The 25,000-nt window shown below is 41.0% G+C and overlaps 1 protein-coding gene across 2 annotated transcripts in view; it reads left to right on the forward strand.

Moving 5' to 3' along the window:
- fam135b (family with sequence similarity 135 member B) overlaps positions 1-25,000 on the forward strand; it is a 65,704-nt gene that overhangs the window by 31,494 nt on the left and 9,210 nt on the right. For both annotated transcript variants that reach the window (XR_007144221.1, XM_047820023.1), the window contains exons 5-14: positions 4,172-4,242; positions 8,739-8,912; positions 10,311-10,437; positions 17,745-17,898; positions 18,109-18,158; positions 19,698-19,853; positions 21,484-21,557; positions 21,878-22,032; positions 22,276-24,178; positions 24,285-24,451. Coding sequence is in view for 1 of the 2 variants with exons in the window: in XM_047820023.1 (XP_047675979.1) it covers positions 4,172-4,242; positions 8,739-8,912; positions 10,311-10,437; positions 17,745-17,898; positions 18,109-18,158; positions 19,698-19,853; positions 21,484-21,557; positions 21,878-22,032; positions 22,276-24,178; positions 24,285-24,451 (3,031 nt within the window). In the remaining variant the exon portion in view is untranslated. The remainder of the gene's footprint in view (positions 1-4,171; positions 4,243-8,738; positions 8,913-10,310; positions 10,438-17,744; positions 17,899-18,108; positions 18,159-19,697; positions 19,854-21,483; positions 21,558-21,877; positions 22,033-22,275; positions 24,179-24,284; positions 24,452-25,000) is intronic.

The raw sequence follows: 25,000 nt of genomic DNA on the forward strand, positions 1-25,000 counted from the left end.
CAGTTATTAAGGCAGAAATGTCAACAACCAGGAAAACTCAAATAATTATAATGTAAACATAAGTCTAAAGTCATAATGAACACTTAACAATTATCTCTTAATCGTTGCTAGGTTACCAGAGAGCGAGTGCCTTTGTTAATGCAACCAAACTTGCTTCGCAACCTCTGTTTTCTTCCGACGAAGAATAAAAAATATCGAACGTTTTATCGAACACATTTTTTATTGATATCGATCACGTGTCTATCGCGATACATATCGTTATCGTTTTATCGCCCAGCCTTACCTCAGACATTTGATTTAATGACCTGGTTATAAGCGTTCTGACCTCAAAACTGACCTCAAACTTTAGACACCTCACTGACCTGAAACTTTAGACTTACTAACCTGGGATCAATCTCACACACCTTAAAGATCGGACATACTAACCTCACATCAGCCTCACAGAGCCTAGAATATAAAGAAGGACAGAAGAACTTCTAGTTTGGATTAATAAACGACGTCAGTGTGATGTGCAGACGTGCCTGCATCTGGGTCTATCTACATTCTGTTGCTGTGAACTCCATATAATAAGAATTAAATGCTCAGTCCAATTAAGACACCTTTACACAGAAGGACACATGCCACCCAGATCCGAGAGCAGCCGGAGCACAGGTCCTCACTCGGCTTATTTTAGATCTCATTAGTGTAAGAAAACTAAAGACACCTGAAAGAGCGAACCTTATGACACCTTTCCTAATTTTAGACATGTCAGATATACGCCGAGAGAGTGTAGCGGGTAGAAAGAGAGCGCGACTAATGAGAAAGGTGACTGTTTAAATCAGATAAGCCTTCCCACTCGCTCACTCTCTTTGACTTTTTCTTTCTTCTACTGCCAAAAATAGCTTCTCATCTTCCTAGAGTGTCTATTTAATCAATATGTGTGTGACAGTAATTGGAACAGAGTGGTGAGGTTGGATCAAATGTGTGTGTGTGTGTGTGTGGTCTTCAAATGAACATATTCAGTTCTGTCTGAGACCCCAAACCTTCTGAGGTCTTTGGGTTTATTCAATAGATTAACATTTAAAATGATCAATGACCATAAATCTGACATCAGGTTTTATCCTGGACAAAAGTTTAGCTAGACACCGTCCACCAATCAGATATGAGATCAAATTTAAATTCAAATTTATTTGTATAGGGCTTTTAACAAAAGAACAAAAAGTTAATATAAAGATGAATATAAAACAAAAGTTCAAGATTAATATTAGATTTATATTTAAACGTGTTTGTATTTATCCCTAATGAACGAGCCTGAGGTGACTGAGGCGACTGTACTGTAGTGAGGAAAAAACTCCCTTAAATGGATGAGAAAGAAACCTTGAGAGGAACCAGAGTCAAAAGTGAACCTCATCCTCATTTGGGTGACACTGGAGGGTGTGGCCTCAGGATCCTCATGGAGTCGGTCTCATCTCAGTGGAGGTCCAACATCTTCATGGCACGGAAGACGATCGGAGCTGGTACAACTTTAGGATGCCTCGAGACGGGTAGAAAGAGAGAAGCAGTGGAGAGAGATTAACGTATATAATATTAGCAAGTACTAGATGATATTATGTGTATTTGGTCTGATGTAATAGAGCACAATATTTTGGGATGTCTTGTGTGTACGTCTGACTAAAGAGATCAGTTTTAATCTACATTTAAACTGCGAAAGTGTGTCTGAGCCCAAAACACTGTCAGGAAGACTGTTCCAAAGTTTGGGAGCTAAATACAAAAACACTCTTCCAACTTTAGTAGACAGATATTATGGGAAGGCATTCACTAAATTCCAGGGGTTTCGTTACCGCGACTTAAAGTTAGTGTGTTTCTGGAGGTCTTGGAAAAATGCCCTCTTTCAAAAAAAAAAAACAACAAAAAAAAACAGCATACTATGAAGGACAAAACAGTCATACAGATATATTTATTTTAGAAAACAAATAAACAACCAAACACTACGGTTATGGTTAGGGTTAGGGTTAGATCAGAGGTGTCAAACTCTGGTGTAATTATATTTGGCCTGCGAGATCATATCAGATGTGCATTACAGCCGGCTAGCCGCATGCTCCGCTAATACTACAAATCCCAGAATGCCTTGCCACTGTATTGACGCGTAGTCACGAACAGCAAGCGCCCCTCATTCTCTGTGGACAGTACTTAAAGGCGGGGTCTCCGATTTTTGAAAAATGTTTCAGAAAACTGAGTCGGGCTGATAAACTAAAATCTAAACAAAAATCAAAACAAACGTGTAGCCAATGAGCAGAAAGGGGCGGGGCTTGTCGATATGTGGCGGAGAGAGTGTTCAGTGCGCATGTGTGACATTAGCAGAAAGCGGTTTTAACATCGACATGGAGGATAAAAACAAAGAAAGAAAGAGAAGAAAGACTTACGATAAGGACAAGAAGTAGGACGTGTTAATATAGGATCAGCTTTCCAGCGCTGGAGAGAACTGAAGGAGCAGGAAGTTGGCCACATATTCACAGGTTGGAGTTTCCCGAGTCAATAACTCCTGAGCTAAACGCTGTTACTACACAAATAACACCTCTTTTCTATCGTAGTAATGTAGAGAGGCAGCTACAACCGCGTTTTGTGTAGTAACAGCGTTTAGCTCAGGAGTTATTGACTCGGGAAAGAACTCAGGAGTTGTTCCAAATCCTGTGTTTAAGCAAAACTAAAGTTTGTTTCCATATGAGAAAGGTTGAACATTACATATCAGTTAATTGCAGTTAATTTTTCAAAAATATTCAGTTTGGCCCGTGACTTTATCTCAGTTTTATATTTTGGCCCACTGTGAATTTGAGTTTGACTCCCCTGGGTTAGATTATCAAATAGGCCACGCCTACCCGATGACGCAATATCTGTTACGCTGCTCTGAAATCCCTGGAAATAAGAGCCTGCCATTCAGGGAACTACCAGAAGTCCTGAGATCTCACATTCCTATCAGTCTGGAACTTTAAAGATTGGTGGTTATATGAAAGTAGACATTCACAGCTTTTGTGTTTTCCTTATACCACTAGGGGCACTATATTTACAGAAAAGTAATAATGGTTAGATATCAAACCCATTTCTGCTCTCTGAGATGCTCTGAGTGTTTGTTTATCTAAAAAGCAGCTCAGATTTATCTCAGTGTAAGATTATCAACAGAGGGAAAAACACACTGAAAAAACTGACTCGTTTTAGAGTCCTGACTCATTTTAGATCGGACTCACGGACACAACATCAGACACTGATTGGGGGATGTGGTAGCTCAGTGGTTAAGGTGTTGGGCTACTGATCGGAAAGGGTTCGAACCCCAGGTCTACCAAGCTGCCACTGCTGGGCCCCTGAGCAAGGCCCTTAACCCTCAATTGCTGAGTTTAAGTCACTCTGGATAAGATAAATGCCATAAATGTAAAATGTCCATTAGGTCCATTATCTCCATTCCTAGCTAACTTTATTTAGCTTATAACATTCATGCTTTTGCTACTATTGCTTCTCACTGAAAAAAAAAAAATGTTGGACAGGACAAGCCACACCCACAAATGACAACAGTCTCTAGACACAAATTAGTAGTAACACGATCATCTTGTAGCTTGTTTGCGTGAATGTACAATCAGAGAGGTTTAAACCTCAGCAGTTAGCTGATCGTTTAGATGTTTGGAGTCTTAATTGCCACTGAACAGATAATTGGATAATATTGATTATGGGGGTGATGAACGATGCAGAAATGGTGCATGATGGTCATTCCTTTAACGACCTATTGACATTTACAGAGATTCAGAGTTTGAGTGACAGCCAGTGGAGATTCTAGACAAGTGTAAAAATCCAAGCTCATGACCTTTTTTGTCAGGTGAGTGTTAGAGTAGGGTGGTGACGGTTATGGGCGAACGTGCAGTATGTACATAAGTAAATAAATAAATAAATATGCCATTTGTTTGTATTGTATACACTATAGAGAGTGTAGAGTTGTGTAAAATTTACATTAGCATTGAAGACAACATGACTTCCTGTTAGCTTAACAGCTAGTGCAGCACAGTTCTCACTCTGTATAACTATCATGCTATGAATACTGACATAATGACACTGTAGTGTATAAATTATGTATTAATTGCCATCCAATGCCATTTGGACTCGTAGCTTTGAGTTTGATTGACAGCTGGTTGTATTTGTTTCCCTCCAGGTGGAGGAGGCACTGAATGAAGTGGACTTCCAGCTGAGACTGGACCTGCATTTCACTGATGTGGAGCAACAGTATGTTCTACTGCTTTTACTCCACTTCCCTCTGCAGATCTCTGTCCTTTACACTCCAGTCTTTAATCAGTTTAACGGTGTAATCAGAATGTTAAAAGTGATGTAATAGCTCATGTTATTGAGTGTTCTTTTATTGTATTCAAATTATGTATCCAACAAAAAGCTGGACATTCAGAACACTTTTATTTTACAGCTTATTTTGCATCGATTCTATTAATGATTATCAATATTTATACTATAGACTTTCATTTCCTATTGCAGATTTCACACTTCACATTAAACACTACAGACATTACACTAAACACTACAGACAGTACATTAAACACTACAGGCTTTACACTAAACACTACAGGCAGTACATTAAACACTACAGACATTACACTAAACACTACAGACAGTACATTAAACACTACAGGCTTTACACTAAACACTACAGACAGTACATTAAACACTACAGGCTTTACACTAAACACTACAGACAGTACATTAAACACTACAGGCTTTACACTAAACACTACAGACAGTACATTAAACACTACAGGCTTTACACTAAACACTGCAGGATTTACATTAAACACTACAGACCTCACACTAAACACTGCAGGATTTACATTAAACACTACAGGCTTTACACTAAACACTACAGATAGTACATTAAACACTACAGGCTTTACACTAAACACTACAGGCTTTACACTAAACACTGCAGGATTTACATTAAACACTACAGACCTCACACTAAACACTGCAGGCTTTACACTAAACACTACAGGCTTTACACTAAACACTACAGACCTCACACTAAACACTACAGACATTACACAAAACACTACAGGCTTTACACTAAACACTACAGACATTACACAAAACACTACAGGCTTTACACTAAACACTACAGACGTTACACTAAACACTACAGACAGTACACTAAACACTAAATACATTACACTAAACACTACAGGCTTTACACTAAACACTAGACATTACACTAAACACTAAATACATTACACTAAACACTACAGGCTTTACACTAAACATTACAGACCTCACACTAAACACCACAGGATTTACATTAAACACTACAGACCTTACACTAAACACTACATACATTACATTAAACACTACAGACCTTACATTAAACACTACAGACCGTACACTAAACACTACAGACATTACATTGAACACTACAGACATTACATTAAACACTACAGACAGTACACTAAAAACACTACAGACCTTACACTAAACACTGCAGGCTTTACACTAAACACTACAGGCTTTACACTAAACACTACAGACATTACACTAAACACTACAGGCTTTACACTAAACACTACAGACATTACACTAAATACATTACACTAAACACTACAGGCTTTACACTAAACACTACAGACATTACATTAAACACTACAGACATTACATTAAACACTACAGACATTACATTAAACACTACAGACAGTACACTAAACACTACAGACATTACACTAAACACTACAGACATTACACTAAACACTACAGACATTACACTAAACACTACAGGCTTTACACTAAACACTACAGACATTACACTAAACACTACAGACATTACACTAAACACTACATGCTTTACACTAAACACTACAGACATTACACTAAACACTAAATACATTACACTAAACACTACAGGCTTTACACTAAACACTACAGACCTCACACTAAACACTACAGACATTACATTAAACACTACAGACATTACATTAAACACTACAGACAGTACACTAAAAACACTACAGACCTTACACTAAACACTGCAGGCTTTACACTAAACACTACGGACATTACACTAAACACTGCAGGTTTTACACTAAACACTACAGACATTACATTAAACACTACAGACAGTACACTAAACACTACAGGCTTTACACTAAACACTACGGACATTACATTAAACACTACAGACTGTACACTAAACACTGCAGGTTTTACACTAAACACTACAGACATTACATTAAACACTACAGACAGTACACTAAACACTGCAGACTTTCCACTTCAGACCACAGACTTTACACTAACCACTACATACAGTGTTTCTCATCTCAGTTTTACATTTTTATCTCAGCATACTTTACAATACAGAGAAACACACACACACACACACACACACACACACACACACACACACACACACACACACACACACACACACAAAAACAAACAAACAAAAAAAAAACACACACAGCAGTCCACTTTTTTATTTCTCTCATCAGTAACACATAAGTATTACAGCAGAACACACACTCCCCCACACACACACTCACCTCTCTCTCTCTCTCTCTCTCTCTCTCTCTCTCACACACACACACACACACACACACACACACACACACACACACACAGAAAGTTGATCTGATGGTGGTTTAAGCAGTCACAGATGGGTGCCTGTTAAAGGTTTTTAGCACAGTTTTAACAGAACAGATGAACCACACATTGTACACAGTGTTGAAGGAAACATCAGCTGAGATCGTTTTACACTTCAGTGTACAGAAAGTGCTGATCCAGCAGCTCAGATACCCCACGGCTACATCTGAGTTCATTTCCAAAACCACCGTAAACATGCATATTTTAGCAGACACGCTGCTATTATCGCTAATCTTTTGCTAACAATGTACTAAGAGTACTAAGAGTACTAAGAGTCTGCAATACAGAGTCAGCGTAACGCAATGCATATGTTATTGATTACACGTTTAATCCAGTAATCAGTGGACAAAACTCGTCTGATCTGCAGTGAGGATTTAAAACGCCTGAGACTGAACTGATCAATGTGTCAGTGGAGCAGACAGCTTGATTTTACAACACAAAACTACACAACACTACACAACACTCCACTAAACTAAACAACACTACACTACACAACATAGCACTATATATCACTACTTTATACTAAACAACAGTATACTAAAACATACAACATTTTACTACACAACAATAAACAACACTAAACAACACATTACACTAAACAACACTACAGTACACTACACAACACCAAACAATGCTACACTAAACAGCACCATACTACACTACAAAGCACACCACACAGCACTACACAACAGTGTTCTACACTACACAACACTAAACAACACATTACACTAAACAACACTACACTACAGTATACTACACAACAGTAAACTACACTACAGTACACTACACCAAACAATGCTACACTAAACAGCAATTAAACAACACTACACGACACTACAAAACACTAAACCACACAGCACTACACATCAGTATTCTACACTACACAACACATTACACTAAACAACACTACACTACAGTATACTACACAACACTAAATTACACTACGGTACACTACACCAAACAATGCTACACTAAACAGCACCATACTACACTACAAAACACACCACACAGCACTACACAGCACTACACAACAGTATTCTACACTACACTACACCAAACAACACTACACACTGCATAACACTACAACAAACAACACTCCTCTACACAACAGTATAACTACACTACAAAATGCTACAATAAACATGACCATACTACACTACACAACACTACACTACACAACACTACACACTACACAACACTACACATTACACAACACCAAACAACACTACACACTACACTACACTACACCAAACAACACAACACTACACACTACACAACACTACACAACACTAAACAACACTACACACTACACTACACTACACTACAAACAACACAACACTACACCAAACAACACTACACCAAACTACACTACACACTACACTACACCAAACAACACTACACACTACACTACACCAAACAACACTACACAACACTAAACAACACTACACCAAACAACACTACACAACACAACACTACACCAAACAACACTACACACTACACCAAACAACACTACACAACACTACACACCCAGTTTTCTTCCACACTGGATTATGTAAACATCTACAGTATAATGAGGTGAAACACAGAGTGCACTACACTGATATAATGTATAGATCTATTATATTGTTATGTCTCAGGTTTAGATCTATTAGCTATATTGTTATATACTGTGTGTATAAACATACAACAGGAAACAAAGGAATAAAGGAGGCTCGCACTAATGAGGCAGGTTAGTCCTATAAAAGGGAAGAATGAACACACTGGTGGCAGCTGCTGCTGTATAAAACAGTGGAAGCAGGAGGCCAGGAGATGCATGTATGAGTATTTATACTGCACATATGCTTAGTTACAATATTGATCATTATTAAGATTATAATCTCATGTAAACTTGTTGTGTAAAACTGTAGATTTAAAAAGAAAGTGTGGCAAAATAATACATAAAAAATAAAAGACTAACAGGAAGTAAAAGAGGGTTTCACTAATGAGGCAGGTGAGACAGATTATACCTATAAAAATGAAATGATGTAATGGTATACAGATGTGTGTGTGTGTGTGTGTGTGTGTGTGTGTGTGTGTGTGTGTGTGTTCAGGTTGACTGATATCTCGTCAGTGCCTGTGATCAGCAGTAGGACTCTGGGTCTTCATTTCCACCCACGCAGCGGCCTGCACCACCACCTTCCCGTCATGTTTGACTACTTCCACCTGTCTGTCATCTCCATCACTGTCCACGCCTCCTTAGTGGCTCTACACCAACCGCTCATCAGGTAACCCCGCCCTCACCTTCCCCTAGTTAATCACAGTACTGATCAGGTAACCCCGCCCTCACCTTCTCCCATAATCACATTACTGATCAGGTAACCCCGCCCTCACCTTCCTCTAGTTAATCACAGTACTGATCAGGTAACCCCGCCCTCACCTTCCCCTAGTTAATCACAGTACTGATCAGGTAACCCCGCCCTCACCTTCTCCCATAATCACAGTACTGATCAGGTAACCCCGCCCTCACCTTCTCCCATAATCACAGTACTGATCAGGTAACCCCGCCCTCACCTTCCTCTAGTTAATCACAGTACTGATCAGGTAACCCCGCCCTCACCTTCCTCTAGTTAATCACAGTACTGATCAGGTAACCCCGCCCTCACCTTCTCCCATAATCACAGTACTGATCAGGTAACCCCGCCCTCACCTTCCTCTAGTTAATTACCGTACTGATCAGGTAACCCCGCCCTCACCTTCTCCCATAATCACAGTACTGATCAGGTAACCCCGCCCTCACCTTCCTCTAGTTAATCACAGTACTGATCAGGTAACCCCGCCCTCACCTTCCTCTAGTTAATCACAGTACTGATCAGGTAACCCCGCCCTCACCTTCCTCTAGTTAATTACCGTACTGATCAGGTAACCCCGCCCTCACCTTCTCCCATAATCACAGTACTGATCAGGTAACCCCGCCCTCACCTTCCTCTAGTTAATCACAGTACTGATCAGGTAACCCCGCCCTCACCTTCCCCTAGTTGATCACAGTACTGCTCAGGTACCCCGCCCTCACCTTCCCCTAGTTAATCACAGTACTGATCAGGTAACCCTGCCCTCCCCTTTCTCTAGTTAATTACCGTACTGATCAGGTAACCCTGCCCTCCCCTTTCTCTAGTTAATTACCGTACTGATCAGGTAACCCTGCCCTCCCCTTTCTCTAGTTAATTACCGTACTGATCAGGTAACCCTGCCCTCCCCTTTCTCTAGTTAATTACCGTACTGATCAGGTAACCCTGCCCTCACCTTTTAAAATCTATTGTAAGGTGTAGGAGAAGCACCACATTTCTTTAAAGTTTTTTTTAAAGAAAAAAAGTTCCAGGTTTAGTTCCTGAACATGTTGCTTTTCCAAGTGACTGGAGTAACATAAACATGACAAGCCAAAGTGGGTGTCCAATAAAGAAAAGCCTAATTTAAACCAAAGTGTCTTAGCAGTGTTTCATTCCAAACAACTGTGTTAATGCTGTAGTGCAGCAAAAATCTGGCACTCTTTGACACGCTGCTGTGATGAAACTGAGAGCCGACACACTTCACTTCCAGCTCCGTCTTCCATTTATCTAATTATACACAAGACAATCTATCAGCCTGGAAAGGACGCATTAACCTTCTTCTTCCTTTACTTTCTCTAGTTTTGCGCGCAGTAATAAAGGGGCGTGGCTGGGAAAGAGCTCTCCAGAGAATGAGACTCCGCCTCCTGTGATGTCAGTGGAGAACCTGATGTTTGGGGCAGGATACTGTAGACCAATACTTACTGAGGTAACTTCCTGTTCATGTTAAAGATATCAACAGAGATTTATATTAAAGTGTTGATACTAATACAGTATTTTACTTAGTACTGTGAACCTGAGATCACTGGCAAGAATTAGCTTGTTAATTGCTCATTGCTAAGCACACCTATGATGCACCTTATGATTAACAGAGACACAGTTGGGTCTGGTTTTTGTTTCATGTTATTGGAAACTTTATTATTATTATTATTATTATTATTATTATTGTTTTCTGTTTGGTTTAAGAAAGTTAAAAGTGACGTGACATACGGTGACCCATACTCAGAATTCGTTCTCTGTATTTAACCCATCCAAAGTGCACACACACAGCAGTGAGAACACACACACATACCATGAACACACACCCGGAGCAGTGGGCAGCCGTTAATGCTGCGGCGCCCGGGGAACAGTTGGGGGGTTCGGTGCCTTGCTCAAGGGCACCTCAGTCGTGGCCAGCCCGAGACTCGAACCCACGACCTTAGGATTACGAGTCAGACTCTCTAACCATTAGGCCACGACTTGCCCCCAAGTTAGCAATGCCTGCGAACCTAAAAAATATCTAACAATCTGACGCAAAACAAGCCAAACAAGTAGCTAAAAGCTACATCATGCTAATCCTAAATTAAGTGTGTTCTTCCTGAATTCTTTTCTAGCATCATTTTGACAAAAAAAAAACAAAAAACTACACAATTCTCTTTACTTCTAAAACTACACAATTCTCTTTATTTATTTTTTTTAAATCATAGTTTCATGGCAAATTTCATGTAACAATTAGCATACCCACGGTGTAAAAGCAATAGGTTGAGCCTAGCAATAACAATTGGCGTCAATGACGCTACTGAGTCCAGGGTTCTAGTGAGTGAAAGAAACAGTAAAGTGAACAGAAGATTAAGGGCAGATGAAGCTGGATGTACGCTGGGGAAATGAGAAGCGCTCTCACACTGAGCTCTTATTAAAGTCCAATTAACCTTCTGCTGCAACATATCCCAACTCAATAATCCTGACCCTGCTAGCGAGTGTGTTGGAGATGTGTCATTTAGCGCTTGTCCTGTTAGCACTCTGTAGCTAATTCAAACACTCAGACTCACATTGCAGAGTTTTAGACACATGTGCCTTAACATCATGTTTTTGCTGTTTACTGTACAGAATATCTCTGGTGTCCTACAGCTGCAGTTTACATCTACAATTTATTCGTAATAGAATTATGACTGAATGTAAAAACATGTCCCAGCTCATGACTGTAGAGTTTCTACTAAACATTTGGACTCGGTATAGTTACGCCACATGGCATGTGGACTGGCTTTTGCCAAATAATAGGAAAGTAATAAAAAATTCACTCAAATGTGTAAATAAAGACATTCAAAAGATGTAAAGATGACAGAATTTGCCCTTTTCTGCACTGCATGAAGGAAGCAGAAGGATCACTGTACAACGACTCAAGTACATTTTCCCCCCTCAACTTTGCTTGAATGCCTCTGATTAAACTCTAGCTCTGTTTAATTGGAAAGCACACGGCTCCGCCCTCCCTGATTGGCTGATGGATGGTTGTGTTTCCTCGAGGCAGGTTCCATCTAGGCAGTAAATGTTTAGAGTGGTCTCTTACAGCACAGCGGGGTTCCTGTTAACACCGCCCCTGCAGGGTGCTTTAATAAGCACAGTGTTTTGCCTGTTGCGTGTGTGTGTGTGCGTGTGTGTGCGTGTGTGTGTGCACATGCTGTTTGATCAGTGTAACAAGCATGGCTTTAACGATCTCATAGCTGCAGGAGAAACCCACAGAGCAAGCATCTCTCCTCTGTATCTCACCCTATCCACCTCTCTCTCAGGGCATGTGGTAGACTAGTGGTTAAAGTGTTGGGCTACCAATCGGAAGGTTGTGAGTTCAATCCCAGGTCCACCAAGCTGCCACTGTTGGGCCCCTGAGCAAGGCCCTTAACTCTCAATTGCTTAGCTGTATAAAAATGAGATAATGTAAGTCGCTCTGGATAAGAGCGTCTGCCAAATGCTGTAAATGTAAGTGCCCACATTTCTCTACCTTATTCCTCTCCATCTCTTCCCCTTTATAACACACAGAGAGGTGTAAAGTAGGTGTCGGTGTGTGTAAGAGTTGATACCTATGAGTAAGACACCTCTTCTTCACTTTTATTTGTTTGAAGCTTCTTCCTTTTTTTACTCACTCGCTCATTTTCAGTCACTGGTTAAGGTTGTTATAGAGCTATATATATGCAGAGCTATATTTGGAGCATATTTGGGGAATACTGATGCATGAGGCAGGAATAGACTCTGATTGGGACTCTCGTCCGTCTCAGGACACCATGCACACACAACGGCATAGACTTATTTACACCTTGGGGCAAGCTATTGTAGCTGATGCTTTCAGACGGTTGGAAGAAACCGAAGAACCCTGATGAAACCTACCTGCATTACTGCACATGATTATTTTCTTTTAATTTGCACCACTTTACATTTTCTCTACCAGCCGAGTTCCAACACGACGATGCCCGTGTGCACAAAGCAGCTCTATGAAGACACAGTTGTATCAGAAGGTTGCAAGTTTGAATCTCAGGTTCACCAAGCAGCCTCCACTGTGCCCCATAGTAAGGCAACCCTCATTTGTTCCATTGTATAGAATGTAAGTCTACCAAAATGCTGTAAATGATGTAAGACATGGTGTGGAGGTTAAGGTTTGAATGGAAGAGCCTTGGAGTCTTGATATTCCAACATCAGAGTCAGATCTCAATAATGTTCTTGTAGAATAGACAGAAGTATTTGCTTGTCATATCTACATTAAAGCATGAAAGTAAAATTCTTTCCCAGCTTTGGAGGTTGGGGTCAGAGTACAGGGTCAGCCACGATACAGCACCCCTGGATCAGAGAGGATTAAGGGCCTGGCTCAAGAAATACTGTACAACAGTGAACATTGATCCTCCAAACAACACTCCAGAGCCGTAATCGCTCGATCCACCAGCGTGTGAATGATCACAAACCCATTTAGTGGAAAGATTTCTCAGTAGAGAAGAGTAGAGCTTGTAAAGCAGCAGCACAACATGTACCTAAGGTTACAAACGAATTTCTAAAAGCTTAGTTTATTGTCGATCAAACAGTCGCTCAGTGTTAAGCAATACACAGAGAGAAAAGCACTTTGTGAGAAGCTTGTGGAGGGTATAGTCTCTCGGCAGGTGGCTGTTCTGCCACAACTTGCAATTACCGCGCTAGCTCAGGTTTGATGACAGAGCGTTGTGCAGTTTTTATCACTTTACAGCTCATTTACAAAACACTCATGCAAAAACACCTTCTCTGAAGCACAGAGATGCTGACCTATGTGCACTGATGTGTCTGTGAAAACATGCAGGTTTATGAACCACAAACAAGCTGAGAGCCTGAAACACTACAAACAAACAGCGCAGCCAGAAACACAGAGCTAACGGCTCTGGTGTAGAGTATAGTGTAGAGGTAAAGGAATAATAAAATCCAGTCCAGAGATGCAGCGCTCCAGTTACAGCACCCCCTACTGGAGGAGGAGGAACTGAAATCATCCCAGTGCACAAGAAAGACAATCACAGGACTGTAGTCTCCCTAAAACATCGTGTTTATATAATCAACTAAGAATATGAGAGAAACTGAAAGTAGCGTAAGACATAATTATAATGAGACAAAGAGAAAGGAACAGTCCATGTGCAAAGAGAGGGTGTAAGCATCTATTCTGGTACAACAATTGCACACTTCTTCTTCAAAAAAAATCTTTGTTTTCATGAACAAATTGTTCTATTGTTTGTTCACCCAGATTCTGACAATCACAAAATAATTGTTTACCTTATATCTTTAAACTTTGATGCTAAACCCATTAAGCTAATCTCATCCAAATACTGAATACACAATCCTGACCTTAAACCCAAACTTACCCCAGCCTTACACTCAGCCATAAACTGTCAACACTCAAATTGCTTAACCAAATCCTCAACCTAACCGTAAACCTTTAAACTATACACAATCCTAAACCTCACTCACTCACTCATTTTCTACCGCTTATCCGAACTACCTCGGGTCACGGGGAGCCTGTGCCTATCTCAGGCATCATCGGGCATCGAGGCAGGATATACCCTGGACGGAGTGCCAACCCATCACAGGGCACACACACTCTCATTCACTCACACTCACACACTACGGACAATTTTCCAGAGATGCCAATCAACCTACCATGCATGTCTTTGGACCGGGGGAGGAAACCGGAGTACCCGGAGGAAACCCCCGAGGCACGGGGAGAACATGCAAACTTCACACACACAAAGTGGAGGTGGGAATCGAACCCCGACCCTGGAGACCCTAAACCTTTCCACTCATAACCCCAACCCTTACCATAACCCCAACCCTAAACTCAACATAACTAATCACCCTTCGGTCCATAATACTACGCCTTTAAGATAACTCAAATACAAACTCTTAATTCTGCACAGCACTAAATCCGAGTTTAACAGTAAACTTCAACTCAATCTCAGCCCTTCAATTTTCATCCTAACCCTTAAGCCCTAAATTGCAAGTTTAATCCTAACCCCAAACTCAATCCTACACTTTTTAAATCGAAATCCTAATTTTTAACCATCAACCCCAAACATATTCCATAAACCAACAACAGTCCTACATACTAAACCCTTAACAATAAACCCTCAACTGAAATACCAAATCAAAACCATCAACCCTACACCTTCAATCCTAACTCCTAATCCTTTAAATTTAAACCTAACCCCTCAACCCCAGAACACCACCCTTACACCAGGGGACCTCAGGCTTGTCCATAAAGGGCTGGTGTAGCTTCCTGGATGAAACAGAACAGAAAGCCTGTAGAGACACCGGCTCTTTGTGGACAAGTTTGAAGACCTTGCCTTAAACCGTCAGCCCTAAAGCCCACCCTTAAACCTAAGCCCTAATCCCTTTAAATCTAGCACTAAAAAAATATCACCACTATCATCAGCAAAGCTTCATTTGGTCACATTCTTTAATCCACACCAACTGCATGTTTCTGAAGTAGAACCGTGAACTTTAACTCATCATTGTATAGCATTAAGTGTTGTACGGTTCAGACTCGGAGACACAAACACAAACATATGCACTTCATTTACTCTCCCATTGTCTCATAAAACATTTTGCTGAACTGTGTTGTAATTACACCTGGCCCTGCTTCGACTTTTCCCCATCTGCCATGCTTCAGACACACATTCACACACCTGGCTATTAGATATGTGTGTGTGTGTGTGTGTGTGTGTGTGTGTGTGTGTGTGTGTGTGTGTGTGTGAGTTAAAGTGTTTACCCTGTGACGATAGGTCTGTGTGTATATTTGCGTGTTGTTCCTGTCACCAGGATGTCTGGAGGTTCCACTGGAAGGGAGTGCCACGTACACTCACGTACGCTCATGCACACGTCCCGTGTTTAACTGCTGTAAGCGTGCTGAGTTTAGTGCGCTCCTCTACGTTTGATCTTCATGTAATTATCGAGCTTCGGGCTAAACCAAATGTGTTCACAGCTGCTGGGCTAACAGAACAGAAAGAGAGATAAAGGGAGACAGAGAAACGGATATAAACGTCTAAACTCGTTTCACTAATGACTCGGTGAAGAGGTGACCGCTTACTGATGACTGGAACATTCACATACTGCTTTAAAAGAATTTATCAGTTAGCAAATGTCCCACACCTTGGCATCTTATTTTACAAACACCTGGATAAGTATTAGCACCATTACGAGTACAATGTGATACGTTTCGGTATAAATTACGCGTCTCCGCGAGCTTCCGCTTCATACGTCACACTGCTTTTTTGCAGTCACGACCAATAAGCACCGACTGACTCCAATCCTGTGTTAGCTTTTCTAAGATCTGAAGGTGTACAGATTTAAACACACCTCAGCGTAACTGTTCACATGGCTGTCAAGTGTCACGCATTTGGGTCTTTTCTCACACTTTCCCACCACACATCTTTTTGACTATTTATCATATATTTATTAAGCCGCAGAGCCCAAAACGTATCAGTCCGCACCGCTGTCTCTATGGAACCGGGCAGGAATCAAACACGTCTCCACTGGAGTTCTTAGTCGAGCCTGACACTTATCAGCCAATCAAAAAAAGAGGCTACACAATAGCCAGTCAGAAAATAGCACTATTGTATGTGGGTAAGATTTAACGCAACAACCAATGAAAAAAAAAACATATTCATTAGAGAGGGTATTTTCGATGGTCAGTTTGAACAGGGACATTGGGACATTGTCCTCAATCATCACCCTAAAAATGTCTGGGCTTGTGCTGAACTGTTTTATATGGGAGCAACATTACAAATGATAAAGGAGTCCAAAAAAGCAACAAACACTTACAATAAACACCACCAGTCATAATCTCTCTCTCTCTCTCTCTCTCTCTCTCTCTCTCTCTCTCTCACACACACACACACACACATACAAATTGATAAATGGAAATGTTAAAATGTGGTCAGTGATCCTGGTGAAACTTTTTTTGCGGGGTGGGGGTGGGGTTTGCTGGGGGGGTTGGAAATGTCACTCTTGCCTGTCTTCAAAAACTTGAGAGCCCTGTGTTCATATAGTGAAAAGAATAATAAGGCAAAAAAGTCAACAGTAGACAGTCAGTAAAGTCTGGTAAAATTGACGTGTATAAACAGGCAAGAAGACGATCGATCACAGGACTGACATATCGGATGAGAATATCTCGTGTGTGCGCGTTTGTGTGTGTGTGTGTGTGTGTGTGTGTGTTTGTCTAACTAACCATCACTGAATTCTATGGGCTTCTAACCAGAAAACTGTCAGACAGATGATTCAGATGTGTGAGAGAGTAAACGGATGTGTCAGCGATCAGTCGAGATGAATTCACTGTGAGAAGCTTGTATTAAGGAGCTGCTATGCTAATGCGCTACGATGCGTTTAACTAGCTGCACACACGGAACATGTCATACTTTTATTCCTTTCCATTTCAGATCTTGTTGCAAAGTAAAGAAAGGAAATTCACCAAATCTCAAGGCTTTTTTTAAAATCGTGGCTACTGCCCATATATCACATCTGCTGTTGTGAACATAATTCGTCGTGGCAGGAAAACTACGGTTTTGGCCAATCAGCAGTCTCACTAAAGCTGTGCATTCCTGCTGTGTTACACTTCCTCACAAGATATTTGTTTGAGATTTTTATTAAAAGCTGCTCTGTTCTGTCCTGAAGGAAATGACAGGGCAGAAATTTACCAGGAGACAATAAAACCTGACCTTCAGTTTGTGTGTGTGTGTGTGTGTGTGTGTGTGTGTGTGTTTGTAGGGCAGTTTTTACGTGGCATCAGAGAACTGCCTGCAGCGAGCTTATACGTGGCACAGGACTCTCTGCCGCCTCCTGCTGGCTGCTTATAAAGGCCTGGGTTTCTCCTACACAGTGCTGATGAAGGACAATCCTGAAATGCAGCGCTGTGAGATAGGTACAGTCACAACGTTCACACATCCTTTATATAACGCTCACATAAATTTCCACAATGCATCCCAGGCTATCAGAATTAAACATATACTTCATAAAAATATTTATTTCTTTTTGTATACACAATGTAAGATACAAACCCTTTATCCTTTACCTTCATCTCTCCGTTTTTCCTGCATTTATTATTATTTTTGTCTTTTTTTTTTTATTACAGAGGAGCTGCCGGTTGAGGAAACGATGAAGAAGCTCACCATCGAGTTAGAGGTTCAAAAAACTCACTTTCCTTCAAAGTCCTGATTGGGAATTGCATTAAAAATGATACAAAATGCAAGAGACGTCTATCAGATGTTCTACTTTTTTTTTAACCATAGAAAAAGTGCAGTTCAGCTTCTCAAAGAGCTTCAGGCTTGGACTTAGTTTTGTTTTCTGACATCCTTTGCTTTCTCACTATATTTAACTTCATGCAGACAGTGAAGCTTTATATAGAAACATATCGAGCAAAATTATTGACATCGATATAAGAACTGAAATACATTGTTCATAAGGTGCTAATGAATTTTCCATGACTCGTTCTCAGAGCCGATCGGCCCTATACGCTCATTACGCAAGTTGCGTAGGGCGCCGCAAATTACACAAGGCCCCGCCTCCCCCTGCCTCATTTTACAGCGCGTGGTAATGTTTACTGTGTAGATGATGATATGAAGCGGAGCTATACATCTGGCCATGAAAAGAGAAAAAGAAACAAAATGAGAGTGAAATGCGAGAATGGCAATCGGGTAAACTCGTGTTCTCTTCAAGTTTTATGTCAGCAAGAGCAAATAACAGTAAGGTTAAGTTGATGTGATTCTGTCTCTAGTCTCTATCTGACTCGCTAAATTAGCTGTGCAGTGCTGACAGTGCAAGTATGAATGTGTGGCAAATGATTTACATGGCTCACGGGTCAGGTAGGGTAGGAGGGCCCCAGGGAGGTCAGGATCGGCTCTGCTCGTTCTAATCCCTTATAATTTCTATAGTAACAGCTCTTTCACAGGGGCGTGTACACTGGATACTCCACACATTCATCAAAAACATATGCAGTCACTGGAATAGTGAGGTTTTAGGTAATAAAATGTAACCCAAATGAGGATGATGTTCCTTTCTGAGTCTGGTTCCTCAAGGTTTTTTTCTCAAATCATCTCAGGGAGTTTTTCTTTGCCGCCGCCGTCACCTCCGGGTTGCAAATTAGGGATTAGGATAGATGTATAGTATTAATGAGTATATTAATTAATTAATTCATTCATTCATTCATTTCCTACCGCTTATCCGAACTTCTCGGGTCACGGGGAGCCTGTGCCTATCTCAGGCGTCATCGGGCATCGAGGCAGGATACACCCTGGACGGCGTGCCAATCCATCACAGGGCACACACACTCTCTCATTCACTCACACACTCACACACTACGGACAATTTTCCAGAGATGCCAATCAACTACCATGCATGTCTTTGGACCGGGGGAGGAAACCAGAGTACCCGGAGGAAACCCCCGAGGCACGGGGAGAACATGCAAACTCCACACACACAAGGAGGAGGTGGGAATCGAACCCCCAACCCTGGAGGTGTGCTAACCACTAAGCCACCATGCCTCCAATTAGTAGCATAGTGGAACTGAAATTGACACAGAATCAGTTGTCTATTAAAGATGAAATACTTGCTTATGATGTTCCAATGTAATTAGAGAAACTTTTAAATATCTAGTGCTTTTAATCTTTATATAATTTTTTTTTCTACCCGATCGTTTAGCATTTTTCTTTTTCTTCTCTGCAGTCACAGAGCGGTCATGAGAAGGTTGTGGAGCAGATCTCTCGTGATCTGGCTCAGCTGTGTGACAGGCTTACATCTCTTTGGGCTCAGTTTGTGGAGGCAGCTGTTCCAAATCCCCAGGTCCGCAGCTACCTCGCCCAGGAGCACCACAAGCTCAGGGTGAGTGTAACACCCAATTCTCTCAACATTTTAAAAACCTCTAGAAGTCAAAGATGCAAGGAGGATGTGGCATCAAGAGAATAAGGTATTCAGATTAGCTCATTAGGGTTTTTTTTTATGAGACATCCACATGATGATCAGTAGCCACTTTCTGATCATCACGTCTATGACTGGCTACACATCATATGGAGGTTGGTGCCACTGCCCTTTGTTAATACTAGCATATATCATAAGAGTTCTGTATTGTGGTTTAAATGGCAGTAAACAGTAGTGTTTACTCAGTTTGATTGGATCCCAGGATCCTTGTCAGAGATTCAACTCCGAAGTTTTATCACTACAGAAATGCCACGTGTTCTAAAGTTTTGGACCAGATGAACAAGAAGTGAAAATAAACACTGAATGTGAAATGTTTTATTTGTACAACTCTCAGTGAAGTGACAGATTCAGGTTCTTCATTAGACCTTGTGGCAACTCACAGGTGCGAGGGCAGAACACAGACACAGGGAGGCAGGTTTAGGGTGAATAACAATAGAGATATTTAATATTCTATCCCAACTTAAAGAACCAAACATGTTCGGTCAGGGCAGTCTGTGTGAGAGAAAGAATCGGGAATTAGTTTACCACCAAAACTCATGCTTTACCTCTGTGGAAATGTTGCACTTCATGAACTCTCTCTTTCTTTGTTCTGGAGGGTGAGGAGTGGTGGGCTTTTCCATCCCTTCCCGCTGCCACATGCTTTGGCTGTCCAAAAAAAAAAACCTGTTGCTGAACTGGCGCTGTACCTTTAGCACCACCTCTGTTTTCTGTCATTGTTTTTTTCTGAAAAAATAAATTGATTAAATCTTAAAATTTCAATTTCAGCCCTACATTCCTCCGCCACACACACAGGTGTGAAAGTACCCACGATGCGGCAATAAAAGTCATCTGAAATCAAACTCATTATTTAAGATTTGGTTGAAATGATAATCCAATTTATGCCTTCACGTAGTACTACAACAAGTGGATCAAACTGCAGTTCTACCATCTACACGTCTGCATTATTGGCTACGTTCCTGTCTCCGCTATAATGTCTGGAACAAAACTCTGATCTCCTTTTGTAACCTTTATTTCCAAAATGTTATACGGACTATAAAAGTAAATAGAGCTATAATACGGAAACAGGAGCAGAGAGATATTTTAATAGTAAATGGTCTTACTACCCTTGTGAAAACCAATCGTCAGTGCAATAGTTTAACGACAGTATTTGAAACTAAGCCAAGAAACATGAATAGGAAGTCATTATTTTAGCCTTGATAAGTGTGCGCTTTAGCAGTTATAGCAGGATATATAGCTGAGGATGGAGGAAAGTGACAATGGCATCGTTTCACCAGCTTTTAAGTCATCGAGACGTCATTAGATTACCAAATGAACCGTGTCTATATACAGAAAATATACCCCTGGTTTTATTAGATAGATAAAAATCTCTTTTTAGATAACTACTGGACATAAAAAAAAAACAAAACAACCAGTTTCCTTCTGCAATCCACAAGAGTGAGATAAAAAGTTGTGATTAAATTCCTAAAGATTAATGCCCCATGTGGAGTGTTCGATATTTTGATATGGCTGTAAATGTGGATTACCTTGTCTGCAGGTCAGGAGGTTCTCAGAGGGCTACTTCTTCACCGAACATCCCAAAGAGTCTTCACTCACCTTTCAGGAGGAACTGTGAGCACCAAGAATATATATATATATATATATCAATTTCAAAATGTTTTCATGCCTAAGGTTAGGTATCTTAAGTATGTAGAAACATCTTACATCACTAGGGCTGATTGTGTGATTTCATCTGAGTCACCAGGGGCAGATTTATTATTACTGCAACCAGGGCAACTGTCAGTGTGAGAATTTAATAAAACACCATACACCGAATACTTATACAGATACAGATAATTCTTCTGAATCAAAATCAATATTACAGCTCTGCAGTAGACACAATCATTTACAGTATCAAATTCATAGACCACCGTGTTCTTCTCTTATTTCAGTATCGGTAAGCATGCTCAGATGGCCGTGGACTTGAGGACTTCAGAGTATCTCAGTCTTATGCCCCCTCTGCCAATCGAGTGCCTCGATATTGATGGTGACTGGAACAGCTTGCCAATCATCTTCGAGGACAGATACGTTGATGAACCCTGCTTAGGTAAAGCTGAAAGTGCAACCTGTTTGAAAGACATCGCATTATACAGTAGTTCCAATTGAAAGTATTTATTAAGGTCTGGTTTAAAATCAGTACAAGGTGTACATTTGGCACAGGCATGGTTAAGTTTGGAAAGAAAAGTGAAAGTTTAGATGCTTCCTGAATTCAATTCTAGAGAGATTTACTTTGCAAGTGATTTTCTTGAACCAAGCATTTAATTTGCTTTTCTTTCTTTTCTTTTCTAAGATTATAAAACACACGTGCCAAATGAGATGGACTCAAACACTCCGAAATCTACCCGTTATGATCATACAGGAAAGCAACCCATGTCCCCATTAGTTAGGAGACCTCAATCACCAGCAATACACACTGAGGATCCTGCCTCTAAAGACTTCATGGACCTACCCACATACATGGCACTAATCGGAAGGAAGAAAGACTCTGTGATTGACAGAGAGGGGAACATGGTTGAATTGGAAAGTCCAGTTGGTTCTTTAGACGGGAATACGTGTTTTGACATAACTGGAACTGAGTTCGAATCCAAAGGTGAATCAAGTGCTGAGAGTCATCAGGAAAGCGAGACACACACCGATGAGCTGTCTCATCGGTATACTGAAAGAACTGGTTTGAATTACATAAAGGTCGCACCTAATGAATCTGACCCGTACAGGGGGGATGCGGTGGAGCTCATTCAATCAAAAAACATGAAAATTAGTGATCTCACTGTACCAGATATTTCTGATATATCTGCAAACCCACAAAACAATGATTCAGAGGTTCAATCAATCTCTGAAACAAATGGCAGCAAAGAAGAAGAGACAGTTTTGAAGGATGAATGCACAAAATCACCAGCTTTGAGCCAAGCAAAGGATGGTGGAAGTGTTGATACATTATTGGTTAATTCTTCTATAACAGACCAACCAATGACACTGCCACACAATACCAGCATTTTGCCTCTGGACCATCCCTTGCCCGAGACACCTCCAAGATCTGGGTTTCATGGCAAATTGAAGATAATGAAGCGTTCTTCCTCTGTGATCTCAGACTCTGGTATTGAAAGTGAACCCAGCTCCGTGGCCTGGCCGTTGGACATCCGATCCGGGGTTGCCGGATGTCGTGACCCTGTTCACCTTTGTCGTCGACGAGTGCATCGGAACTCCTTGGAAGGCCTTCAGACCGAGAGCCACGGAAGCCTACCCAGTGCTACGCAAGCTTCTCTAAGCTCCATCAGCTCCCTGCCTTATGAAGACGATGACGAGGAAAGGCAAAGGCAACTCAGCACACTCACCAAATCAGCTTCTGCTCCACAGATCAGCAGCCCTGACAACAATAACGAGCATGTTGTCCAGAACCCAACCAATCAAGCGAAGGTTGAACTAGAGGCCTCCAGTCAGATAAGGACAAAAATAAAATGTCTCAATATAATAGAGGTTGACAGACAGGACAAATCTAATCCGGAGATGTTTGAAGAGAACACTGAAGATATCAAAACCGATACTGGGTTGATAAGTAACACTTCAGAAGTATTACTTTGTAATAAAACACCTGAGGATGCAAGTAATCATGAGGATGTAAAAGATTGTACCGGTGTATCGCATGATGGAGATTCCAGTCTGCTTAATGAAAACAGTGGACTTTGTGAGACCGAAAGCTGCAAATTCAAGGTGTCAAACACAGGTACTAATGATTCTGATAGTCACAGTTGTGATGCCATTAGTTTCCATGACATTCACCTTAGTGATTTTGAGGATGGTGAACATGGTAAAATCGCAGACCCAGCAAATCATGAAAACCAGCTGAGGTATAATGTTGATAGCCAAGCTGGCAGTAAATCCAGTGACCTCAAAGAGCTTGCTAGTGGAAGAGAGCAAGTGGGGAAGGACGGACATGCCAAGACCAATCAGGTGCCAAGTTCAGGCTTCGCATTTATGAATAAAAAAGTGGTAGAGGTGGTGAATTTGTCTGTTTCATGTGCACCAACCTGCCTTCCCTTTTCTTCTGTGCTTCGCGACTCACCATCTGTCAGTGGCCTCTCTGTCCGACAGGCCAATTCCCCCATTACCCATCAGCCACTGGGATCTTTCGGAATAATCTCATCCTCATCCTCCTCCTTGTCTCCTGAACATGGAATCAGTGAGAGAATGCTAAAGTAAGTAATATTTCAGATCAAATGAATATCTACTAGATACTATATGAGCAACAGTCCCGTGAGCGAGTGAGTGAGTGAGTACAACTGGTGGTTTTGTTTGTTTTAGTTTTTATAAAGCTAAAGAGGCTTTTCTGGGGAAGTTAGCATTCCGAGCAACTCTTTACAGTGATCTTCCTCTCCTCGCATCTGATCATCCGTACTTCCCCCCTGAAGAAGAAGAAGAGGAGTTTGAGGATGGAATCCACCTGGTGGTGTGTGTACATGGCTTGGATGGTAAGTACCTGTTTGTGCCTCTAACATTTTCTAACCAGGTAGTTTTAGAAATAGAACAGTTACTGATAAATTAATCTGAAATGTTTAACTAATAACATTGTGCATAAAGAATATTGAAATATTGTAGTAGGGTTGTGAGATGCCTGAAATCAGTGTGAACGTATTTATTACATTGTTGTCGAGGCATTGGAAGTTGGCTCCTAAATGGCATCACCATGTTCTCAGTACTAGAATATTGCCTTTCTGCCTACTGGAGGAACTCAAAACAGTGTTCATGAGATACAGGGGATAGTGGTCTTTATTGTGATCTTGTTGAACCAACGTAATCTATGCTAGGATGAAGGTCCCCAACAGGGATGCACTCATTTCCAGGAATTTCAGAACAGCGTAACAGATATTGCGTCATCGGGTAGGCGTGGCCTATCTGATTAACTAACCCTAACCCTAACCGTAGTTTTTGGTTGTTTATTTGTTTTCGAAAATATCTTAACTGTAAGATAATAAAGCATAATAGATATAAAATATAAAATCTACCTGTATGACTGTTTT

The sequence above is a fragment of the Tachysurus fulvidraco genome, chromosome 10 (genome assembly GCF_022655615.1).
Source record: "Tachysurus fulvidraco isolate hzauxx_2018 chromosome 10, HZAU_PFXX_2.0, whole genome shotgun sequence".
In the NCBI taxonomy this organism is placed as follows: domain Eukaryota; kingdom Metazoa; phylum Chordata; class Actinopteri; order Siluriformes; family Bagridae; genus Tachysurus; species Tachysurus fulvidraco.